The 12,203-nt window shown below is 38.2% G+C and overlaps 1 protein-coding gene across 1 annotated transcript in view; it reads right to left on the bottom strand.

Annotated features, from left to right (window-relative positions):
* LAMB4 (laminin subunit beta 4) overlaps positions 1–11,387 on the bottom strand; it is a 106,808-nt gene extending 95,421 nt beyond the window's left edge. Inside the window, 3 exon segments of the mRNA XM_004382620.1 lie at positions 1,065–1,200; positions 5,104–5,261; positions 11,354–11,387. Coding sequence (XP_004382677.1) covers positions 1,065–1,200; positions 5,104–5,261; positions 11,354–11,387 — 328 coding nt within the window.
* Positions 11,388–12,203: the final 816 nt, after the last annotated feature.

Below are 12,203 nucleotides of genomic sequence, written 5' to 3'. Positions count from 1 at the left end.
ATTGTCCAGCTTCTGCATGCATATGAGGCAATTTAAAATACCATGGCTTGGGTCAGGTGTACCTTAGTCCTCAAACTGACTTAGTCCTCAAAGTTATTGAACTGTTCATATAGAATGGTAATGGATGTATGTTTGGTTGTGTATATCGCCACCAAAAATAAATAAAATATTTTTAAAAAAGAACAAAATGAACTGGCATTTAGTAGACACCAATCATATAATTGTCAAATGGATAACATAGAAAAGAAGCCTCATATTTACCTTGCTCTAAACTATCTTATGTATTATGATCATTCCCACACTCTCCTCCAATGGTCTAGGAATCCCTAAGGGAAATATATGTAGATGTATCAAGAAAATAGGGCATTGCAACCAAAACTGCAACATTACAGATGTGGTGAGTAGAATCATTTTCTGGGGGTTAAGGAAAACTAGAAGGGTCTCAGGAGCCCTGGTAGTGCACTGGTTAAATGCTTGGCTGCTAACCAAAACTTTGGTAGTTTGAACCCACCAGCCTGCCCCATGGGAGAAAGATGTGGTAGTCTGCTTCTGTAAAGATTACTGCCTTTGAAACCCTATGGGGCAGGTCTACTCTGTCCTACAAGGTCGCTATGAGTCAGAATCGACTCGAAGGCAATGGGTTCGGTTTTGGTACGTGTGTTGCAGAAGGAAAAAACACATGGTGCTGTCAGGTTTTTCCTGGAGTTATTAATTCAGTTATTCATTCACCAGAGTGTTTTATATTGGAGCTTAACTTACCAACACCCCATAAACTTCTTTATTTTTACAAAGAACAAAAGGATGCACAGATATTTCCTCCTCCCACATGGAAACAGCAACACATTCTGAATTATGTGCTTAAAATACACTTTGATTTCTCTAAGGGAAAATATTCTTTTTTAAAATGAAAATAAATTTTGTTCTTATATGCAGCTCTACATTCTTGGTGAGTATTGTTCCATTCTGGTATAACTTCTTGTTGTGACATTATTAAACCATACAGAGAGAAAGATGCTTTATTAACATATGAAGAAATAAAAACTTGGAAAGGAATTTAATAATACCGTTTTCAGACTGCCACCATTTCTTTTCTCTATCTGGTTCAAAACTTGTAATTACATTCTCAATGGTGTGGCTGTTGGGTTGGGTATATGGATCATACGGAAATCTGGAGTCACAGACGAAGCATTTTTGCTCCTCCTGGAAAACATCAAAGTTAAAATTAAAAATAACAGATTGTAATTGCTTATTGTTCATCTCAATTTAAAAACAGGCTGTTCTTACTATATTTGTCTTTCAATCTGGCTAAAAATAAAAAGCAGAGGAAATAACAAGACACCTCTTTTTTCCATCAATTGGTACCTAAATATAATAACAAACTAAATTTGAATATGCCCTAGAAATTTTATAAATTTATACATTTAGGGCCCAAATGCAAATTTATGTGGAACTAATTTTTTCTCATACAGGAGGCAGATGATCTAGAAATTATTTTAAACTGTATAGAAACAATTAGGGTTTATTTTTTGAGTTAGAAGTACTTCCTCAAGCAAAAAAAAAAAAAAAGAAGGAATAATTTGCAAGAAATTAATCTTGGCCATAGGTTATCTGCAGCCATCATCCTTTCTATCTTAGATTTCACAAACAAAGTTTTTGGTAGAAAAGCCTCCAAAGCCTTCATATTATACACATGGATTTTGTAAAAGATTTTCATTAAACTGACAACAGAGAGGCCCACCCTCTTCTCTCACAGACTAGAAGGTCTTATTAGTGAATTGGAACTAGTTTTGCTTAGGATGGATTTTTCAAAGGTTACAAAAACCTAACCTTTCAGCTTGCTTAATTGAATGCATACATTTATGACTCTACTTAAAACTCCTAAGGAGCTCTCCAAAGATTTCCAAAGTTCTGCCAATGGCGCACAGTTGTTCTGGCTAATACTTGCAGGACTCTGAAAAACCTTTTGGAAAGCTCCCAGGAAGCAGGGGTTGTTTATTGCAATTCTCTGTGCTGGAAATGGCCTACAATGGCATAATGTACTGATAGGTACTTGGTGAATATAGTTTGATTATATGTCCTTACCTTGGCTTACAAGGTGTTAAGTGATCTGGCCTCAGCTGCCTCTTTGCCTTTTCCTCTATCTGTCTTCCCCTCACTCATCTGGCTCTAGTCACACTTGATCCTTGCTGTTGCTTGAGCACAGCAAGAGACCTCTTGTCTTAGGGTCTTAGCATATGCTGTTCTCACTCCCAGATGTTCTTACCTCCTGCTCCTTCCCTTCTTCGAGGTCTCTGTTTAAATGCCATCGTCTCAGAGAGATGTCCCTTGACTACCCTACCTAAAATACCACCACTTCCCCACACTATGGCCTTCTGCCACTCTCTATCCTTTTGTCCTGCTTTATATATTTTTTAAGCCCTTATCACTACTAGAGTCTATATTATATAGTTGTTGGTTTATTGCCTGTCTTCATCATTAGAATTTAAGCTGAATAAGTGAAAGGACTTTGTTTTGTTTGTTGCTGTATCCCCATTACCCAGAATGGTGCCTGGTATATAATAAACCCAAAAAAACCAAACACGTTCCTGTCAAGTTGATTCCAACTCATAGTGACCCTATAGGACAGGATATAATAGAAGATCAATAAAATTTGTTAGAAGAATGATGATGATTTTAATGATTATTTCAACCAGTAGAGTCTGTTCAAATAAATCAGCCATTTGAGATCTCTATGGTATATAGTCAGTCCACTTTAGAATCACTGGCCTCCTTGGTCTTTCATTTGAAGAAAGTCAAAGTTCCCCTTGGAAATTAAGGAGCAATGGCAGCTAGATCAATTCTGCATATGAGTAAACTTGCCCCAGACCTACCCTAAAAAAGCAGCAGAAACCAAGACTCCAAAATATTTCTAATGATACTATGGGAATTATTGAGGAAAGTGTTTAATTAACTTCGGGGCTTGTTGGTCATTTTTCTGTAATCACTTAGAAGCATAGTCTTGTTGAGGCTTGCCAAAGAAGACTCTTAGTTGTGGCAACTAGATGTGGAAGTCTCAATTTGGTTAACACTATGAGTCAATGCTGACTTGAAGTTTCTGAAGAAAATGTTTTGCTTGGTTGCTCTTTGTTAGATATTGGGTGGAAAAAAATCATCCCCCATGGTGCACGAAAGTTTATCTAGTACTTGTAGCCCCACTTGTAATATTTTGTGAGCCTAACAATATTTTGAGGTTCTTCCCAGCCCTAAAATTTATGCTTTACATTATTCTCTAGACAAAATAAGTCTCTGCAGTTTTATTTACTTCTATTTTGGGGGTATAACTTTGAGATATAGCAAAACCAATTTCTAATTTTTGTCAGAGTATGTTCACCCATGACAACAGTGGTTGAAGAACAAGATGGGTAATGTTAGTGTTGGAAAGTTTCTAATCTTAAAGTTGAGAATGACCTCCTTGCCTAGACATGGATTTAGTAAAGTTGCTTGAAGAGCCATCTACCCCACTTGGCCTTGAATTGAGCAAAACTTCCACTGTGTAATTTCCTAGCACATGCAGAGAATTTGCTTTCTTACACAAGTACTTCCCAAACTTAGAACAGTGCTAAACACCCAAGTATTGTCTCCACTTACTTATAATCCTTTACTAGCAACCAATTAAGATACAAAGCATTTCCCAGAGACCTAAACACATTGCCTTAAATGAACAATTCATGGAAAAGCCTGGGCCTTAACATTAGGCTTATGTCCAACTGCCTTCCTGTACATCCTTTCATTTAAGTGGTTGACGTGATTGCCTCAGGCTTTTCAGCAGGTAAGATACTCAGATGGCCTCAGATGTCTGTTCTGCTCCCGGATCACAGACAGAAAAAAAACAAAACAAACAAAAAACAACTGTAAAGCTATTGGTTCTTTTAATAAACTGTTCTTTAAGAGAAAAAGGCTAGTGGCACGAAATATGCTCACATTGGGAATTTATGATTTTTAGACTATATAATTTTCAAGTGGCATTGTGGGGTGCTGTACAATGAATTCAACTTTCTACACCCCTCTTTCTCGAAGGCAGAACAGCGAGTACTCATGTTCAGCATAATGACCTTGAGGCCCTTAGGAATCTTCAGTTTTCACTGAGAGTCAATTATGCCCCCCTATGGGAGTCACTAAGCAGCCCTGGTGGTGCAGTGGTTAAGTGCTCGGCTGCAAACCAAAGGGTTGGTGGTTCAAACCCACCACCAGCTCCATGGGAGAAAGATGTGGCAGTCTGCTTCCATAAAAATTACAGCCTTGGAAACACTATAGGGGCAGTTCTACTCTGTCGTATAGGGTCACTAAGAGTTGATAAGGCTCAATGCAATGGGTTTGGGTTTTTTTTTTTTTTTTAAATGGGAGTCATTAAGGAGCCTTGTGGCACAATAGTTAAGTGCTTGGCTGGTAACTGAAGGTCAGCTGTTCGAGGGGGAAAGATGTGGCAGTCTGCTTCCTTCTGTAAAGATTATAGCTTTGGGAACCCTATGGGCAGTTCTGCTGTGTCCTGTTGGGTCACTATGAGTCGGAATTGACTTGACAGCAATGGGTTTTTTTTTTTGTTTTTTTTAAATTATGAGATTCACTAAGGTAGCTAAGTAGACCAGTAGATTGTGTAGTAATTTACAGTTAAAGACTAAACCAAAACACTTTTCTAACTCTAAAGGTAACCAAAACCAAAAAACCAAACCCACAGTTGTCGAGTCATTTCTGACTCATAACAACCCCATAGGGTTTCCAAGACTGTAAATCTCTATGGAAGCAGCCTGCCACATCTTTCTCCTGCCGAGCGGCTGGTGGTTTCCAACTGCCGACCTTTCAGTTAGCAGTCAATCGCTTTAATCACTGCGCCACCAGGACTCCTTCTAAAGGAAACAAGAAATATATATTAAGCAGATCTACCCTATATCCTGATTACTCATGACTTCCTCAACTCTGAATTATATTACCTGCGTCTCTTTTCTTCAGGAACGAATATTGTCTCCTTCTTTAGAGTTGTGTCGGTTGCTTGCCCCAGATATACTTGGAAAAAGAGACGTCACTGATTAAATAACTTCCCAACAAGTAAACAAAGGATCAACCTACCTCCAGGTAGCTGAGGATGCAGTGTTTCTGGGCTCCTTTCAGCCTGCAGGTAGAAGAAGCCGTTAGCTGAGCACCACGGCCCACTAGGAGATCACCAGTAGTAGGATGACAGACACCCCTGTTGCATTCATCTTGAGCTTTGGAGTAACTGAGCAACCCTTGAGCACAAAAAAAAAAAAACAGCTACATGGCAAGGCAGTCTAAGGCAGCACAAGGCCTGAAGAAGCATCTGGTTAAGTCAGAAAGTTAACACCAGTCTGCTTATTTTTAATACCATTTTTGTTGTTCATTAAGATCCCGGTTAGTGCATGCTATTGGTACCCTCAGCCTGATGGAATGCACCCAGCCGGGAGGTTTCACCATCTGTGTTCCCTGGGCCCACCTGGGGTAACCTGTAGCCAATGACTGACAGACACAGGGTTCAAAAGGCTGGCCCCACTGCCTCAGGCTGGGATAAACTCTATGGTGCAGTTCATGCTCAGAACCTCCCTGTGGGGTCAGGTTGAAGCCTGACTCTAGTTGGGACCACGTCTTGTCCTCTCCATTTCCCGTTTCCCTTTCTCCTGAGACTATTCTTTCAACAAATCCCTGGCACAAAAATCCCTGCCTCAGGCTCTATTTCTAGGGAAACTGATCTGAGCAGCCTCTACTTACTGGGAATTCTTTATGTGTCACTTTACAGCAAATAAAACAAACAAAAAAACAAAATCTGTTGCTGTGGAGTTGATTCCTTCTCATAGTAACCCTATAGGACAGAGCAGAGCTGCCCCATAGGGTTTCCAAGGCTATTAATCTTTATGGAAGCAGACTGTCACGTCTTTCTCCCACAGAGCAGCTGGTGGGTTCCAACCGCCGACCTTTCGGTTAGCAGCCAAGTGCTTAACCACTGCACCACCAGGATTCCTTAAAAACTTGTTGCCATTGAGTCAATTCTGACTCATAGCAACCCTACGTAATGAAGACTAATTCACAGACACAAGGAAGGAGAGTCCCAGTCCTGCCTGTTATAGCTGCTGTTCCTACCTGTGCAAAATAAATCGGAACATTTAAGAAACCCTTTCTCATAAAATATGTAAATTCAACTGAATCCCTAGATTGTTGGGTTCAGATACACCCTGGAACAAATCTAATTTCTGATGCCCATCAGATCTGTCACGAAGAGACTTGGTCACAAGTGAGATAAGATCATGGCAGGGAACTGCTACCTCAATTGTTACCTCGACTCTCTACTTTTCATGTCTAGTCTGAGATAAGGTTCTTAAATTTTGGTTTAAAGAGTTTATTTTTTTTAATGTGAATTTGTTCAAATGTTAAGTTTTGGAAAAGTGGTAAGTTCTTTAAAAAATTAATAGTATGTTATGATGGTACTAAAATTTTGGACTATTGAACTATTGCTAAATAGTAGTAATAATAGTGCAAAGTAATGCAAAACACAATTTAGGCCTAGATAGCACACAGAAAAGTGTAGGAGAAGGCTTAAGTGACTTCGAAATCAGCTGACATTGGTTGGAAAAAATACAACCATAGAGTAGCCATATTTTTTTTCTTCTTTTTTTAATTTGTTACAATGGCAAAAAGAATCAGATGTTCTAAGCAGAGAATCTGGAAATGTTATAAATAAGTTATAAATATTCAGGCAAATATATCTCTTGCTAGAGACAGAGGGAAAAACAACAGTAAATGCTTTTGAAGTCAAGTCACCTGGAAGAATCTGAACCACAGTTTAAGTATTGTATATTCCCAAGAAAGCCTTTGACTCTAAAAAAGATTTATATTAAATTAGGAAAATTGTACTTCACTCAAATCTGAGGTAAAACCAGGGTAGATTATGGAGTCATCAAAAATACAGAGGCTGGTAAATAACCTAGGTATAGTCAGGCATAGCCAATTCACTATGTTTAGGTGCCTAACAACAACAAGGCACTTATATATTTATTTAATACTGTTCAAAAGATGTATCAGACTTCTAAATTTGTAGCCAGTTCTCCAAACCCGTAGGGCCAATGCACTGGTGGATGATGAATGATCCCAGCTTTGCTTGCTGGGTAGATTTGGTGCATTAACTATTCAAGCCTCAGTTTTTTCATTTACAAACTACAGATTTGTAGTAAAGATAAATGTTCCCAAAATGTGTTGATCCGATCTCTAGGCCAACAGGATTCTGCATCAGAAAAGACAGTGAATGTGGAGAAATTGTAACCCTTATACACTGCTGGTGGGAACGTAAAACGGTGCAGCTACTTTGGAAAATAGTTTGGCAATTCCTCAAAAAGTTAAGCATAAAATTACCACCAAAAAAAAAAAAAAAAAAAAAGTCAAACCGGTTGCCATCAAGTCGATTCCGACTCATAGCTACTCTATAGGACAGAATAGAACTGCCCCATAGGGTTTCCAAGGAGCGGATGGTGGATTCAAACTGCCAACCTTTTGGTTAGCAGCCATAGCTCTAAACACTGTGCCACCAGGGCTCTAGAATTACTACATGACTCAGCAACTCCACTCCTAGTTATATACACAAAAGTCTTGAAAGCAAGAACTTAAACAGATAACTTGTACACCAATGTTCATTGCAGCATTATTCACAATAGCCAAATGTGGAAATAACGCAAGTATCCATCAACAGATGAAAGGGTAAATAAAATGTGGTATATACATACAATGGAATATTATCAAGCCATCAAGAGAAATGAAGTTCTGATACATGCTATGACATAATCTTGGAAATATGATGAGTGGAATAAGTCAGACACAAAAGGACAAATATTGTATGATCCCACTTATATGAAGTATCCAGAATATGCAAATGCATAGAGACAAAAGTTTATTAGTGGTTAAGGGACTGGGGAGAGAAAGAAATGGAGAGTTATTGCTTAAATGATATGGAGTTTCTGCTTGGAGTGATGAAAAACTTTTGGAAACAGTGGTGATGGTTGCACAGCATGGTAAATGTAATTAATGTCACTGAACTGTACACTTAAAAGTGGTTAAAATGGCAAATTTTTGATATATATTTTCACCATAATAAATTTTTTTTTTTTTAAAAAAACAGAGCTAAGGACAATACATTTAGGAAATATTATATTCCTCCTTTGGATAGTCTGCTGATGCTACATGTGGATTAACTAAGACTTCCCTTAGAGGAATTTATTCTTTTAGACAAGTTTCATACCGAATTCTCTTATTGCAACTGTTGCCTTAGAGATTTAACATGGTTTTTTTTAACTTGACTTGGCCAAACTTGTTCTGATCAGATGCATACTTTTCAGAAATAGAACTATTCCAGGACTTAGAGAAATGGAACTATTATTCATATAATATTATAAGTGAAAATATGAATTTTCTGGGTTAAAATACTTGGCAAAAAGTGGCTAGAAACATAGGTCATTGAACCTTCATGCTTGAATATAGACTCAGCAAAACCCTTTCTGGGCAGAAGTTTTCAACTGCCAGATTAACTCATTAGCAAGAGGTTGGAACTGATTCATAGAATGAAGATGCTTATATCTTTAGACAATCAATGTATTCCTCAAAAATGATGTACAGCCTGAAGATAGAACCTCATTAAAAATGAATTTAGAAGATTTAGTCATTTATAGAAAGCTTGGAGTAAACTCTTCTATGAAATGAAAGGTCATTTTGTAGTAATAACTATTATTTGATAATTTCTCTATTTAATAATTTTGTACATTATATTGATCTTTTAAAATATGAGATGTTTTCACATACTTTAGAGTTTACTTCAGTATTTTAAAGAATATAAACACACACACACACACACACACATACTCACACCCATTTAGTTATTATGCATAAGAAAATGTACAAAGAATGCATGTCAGATAAGCTTTGCACTTTGCAACCAGCTTCCCAAACCCATGGGGCCAACGTACTTTTTATGCTTCTTTGTCCTTAACTCTCTCAGTCAAAATGCACAACAAAATGATGAAATAGGCTCCAGTATTTTTAATATACATATTTTACTATACCTATAAATATATATATATGTGTGTGTGTGTGTATTCATACTACATGTGTTTGAAACTATACATAATCAGCTTGGGCATTTTCTGGTTGATAATTCAACCATCCACCACGTTTATTGTACTTTAGTGGCTTGCATGTTGCTATGATGCTGGAAGCTATGCCACTGGTATTTCAAATATCAGTAGGACCATCCATGGTGGACAGTTTTCAGCAGAGTTTCCAGACTAAGACAGATCAGGAAGAAAGACCTGGCCATGTACTTCTGAAAATTAGCCAATGAAAACTCTACAGATCTCAACAGGATATTGTCTGATATAGTGCTGGAAGATGAGTCTTCTAGGCTGGAAGGTATTCAAAATGCACAGTGGCTGTAACAACTGACTCCAGCATACCTAAGATTGTGAAGATGGTGCAGGACTGGGCGACATGTTTCATTCTATTGTACACGGGATTGCTGTAAGTTGGAGCCGAGTCAATGGCAACTAATAACAACCACAGAACCATGGACAGCCCTAGAGATTTGGGCTAGATTACGGCACACTTAGGTTTAGAAATCTAGGATCTAGTTCGGTAAGGCCTTTTTTGTCCAGATGGATGGGTCCCCTGGCCTGGGAAGGCTCTCTGAGGAATTGTGGAGTGGCCTGGAATTTTGGGAAGTGTGAGTAAGGTATCCTATATAGAGGCTGGGGAGAAGGGTGCAGTGACCTTCAGCATTCCCTTCTGATTTTGGATACTGGTTGAGAGAACACCCAGGGTAGATGTAGATCATAACAACTCTTCTCTGACTAACCGAGGTATAATCTGAGAGTCTCAGATGATAACAAGAATCTGCTACCACAGGTTTGTGGCTCACATTGCTGAGGCAGGGAATTTTCAACAGTAAGGACAAGCTGCTCACCATCTGGAGCTGTTATTCTTTCCTCCATTATCAGCAAAACTAGCTGGGAAATTACCTTACGAATGCGGAACGGCAAAATTACAAAGGTGAGATTCTTAGTTTGCTTCCATGAAGAAACTGAGCATGCATTTTCTAAGAGAAGATTCTGAGAAATTTAGTTAGTACTCAGTACCCAAAGGCAGGGCTGCTGTAGCTATAGAGAAGTTGGGATCAAAGAAAGTAATTGTTGGAAACATGTTTTCTATGACTAATGCAAATTATTCTGTATATTAAGGACAACAGAGGCATGGAGAATTTGACCTTTTAGCTTAAAGCTGCTGCTTATTTAGAAGAGGAAACTTTGCTTATAAAATCTTCATAAGACCTCAATATTGGGACAATTGCTACATTCAAAGCAGAGTTATTTTAAAAAACAAAAATGCGTTATTTGTCAATTAAGAATCTGAAAGCATTTCACTAGCATTATCTGCTGATGATAACATTCCACTGAAAACCCATTGCCATGGAGTCCATTCCCACTCATGGCAATCCCATGTGTTATAAAGCAGAACTGCTCCATAGGGTTTTCTTGGCTGTAATCTTAACGGAAGTGGATGGCCAGGCCTTTCTTCCATGATGCCACTGGATGGGTTCGAACCTCCACCTCGAGGTTAGTTGTACCTATGCGTGGATACTTAGCATGACTAAGGGGAACTTCTAGTTGCTTGACACAATTGTACAACAGAATAGCCATGCAGATATATAAACCCATTGCCGTCAAGTTGACTCTGATTCAAAACGATCCTATAGGACAGGGTAGAACTGCGCCATAGGGTTTCCAAGGCTATAATATTTACGGTCTTGGAAGAAGTACAGCCAGAATGCTTAGCGAGGATGGTGAGACTTCATCTCACTTATTTTGGACAACTTATCAGGAGGGACCAGTCCCTGGAGAAGGCCATCATGCTTGATAAAGTAGAGGGTCAGGGAAAAAGAGGAAGACCCTCAATGAGATGGACTGACACAGTGGCTACAACAATGGGATCAAGCATAACAACAATTGTGAGCATGGAGCAGGACCGGGCAGTGTTTCGTTCTGTTGCACATAGAGTCACTATGAGTGGGAGACGACTCGACAGCACCTAACATCAACAACAATCTTTACTGAAGCAGACTGCCACATCTTTCGCCTGTGGAGAGGCTGGTGGGTTCGAATCATGAACCTTTGGTTAGTAGCCGAGGGCTTAACCACTGCACCACCAGGATTCCTCTTGCAGGTATATAGCATTGTAGAAAAAAAGAACTGGATATGTTTTAAAATTACTTTTACTAAATCTTTTAAGACAATTCAAAACAGGCAGAAAATGAATTTTGACAACTAATACTCACCAAGGTGCAAAAACAGGGTCAGTTGAAATTGCATTTCTTCGTCAGGAAATGATTAGTTTCAATTTTGCTAGGTTAAAAAAAAAGAGTTCAAAGTCATAATTCGCAGTCAATAATTGCTATCATCACATAGTATTTATAAGCCCTCAAATTTGTCTGATGTTTCTTATTCTTCAGGAATACAAAATACTTTCAATGCTCTGTTCCTTAAAAAATAAGAGTGTATGAAGTGTTTACAAATATGTTTGTTATTGTTTTTCATGTTGTAGCATCACAAAATATTTTGTGGGAAATAATATAAAACAAATATAATTTCCTTAGCATATTTTAGTTCATTTTTTGCTCATTCTTTTTGTCATGAAAATTTTCCTAAAAAAAATTACACAATGAATACATAACTCATTGTAGAGAAAATTCAGATAGGCAAAATGAAGGAAATATCATCCAGAGATAAACAGTGTTAGTATCTTGCTGTATGTTCTTTGATAATTTTTCCTTGCATATAAATGCTATCATACTATAGCTTGTTTTAATATATACTAAACATCTTTCTGCACAAACAAATGTGTTTTTATAGAAGTGATTTTCAACCTAGTGAAGGACATGAGGATCACGTGGGGCTTCTACAAGCCAAACCCGCACCTCTTCCCTTTGTGAATTTGGCTATGCCCCTCTGGAGAGAAGCCACCCCTCCCCAGAGTCACTGTTGTGGGGAGCCTTGATATAGATGAGAGTATATATGCACCTCAGTGAGTTGGGAGGAAAGAAGATAAACTGCTCTTCTACACTAGCATTTTTAATTATTTCATAGTATTCCTCTGAATCAAGGAGTCAGAATTTATTTAACGAATCC

Source organism: Trichechus manatus, unplaced genomic scaffold (genome assembly GCF_000243295.1).
Source record: "Trichechus manatus latirostris isolate Lorelei unplaced genomic scaffold, TriManLat1.0 scaffold00096, whole genome shotgun sequence".
Classification (NCBI taxonomy): domain Eukaryota; kingdom Metazoa; phylum Chordata; class Mammalia; order Sirenia; family Trichechidae; genus Trichechus; species Trichechus manatus.
Note: the sequence above shows the minus strand (reverse complement) of the source record. Positions and strands in the feature narration are given on the sequence as shown.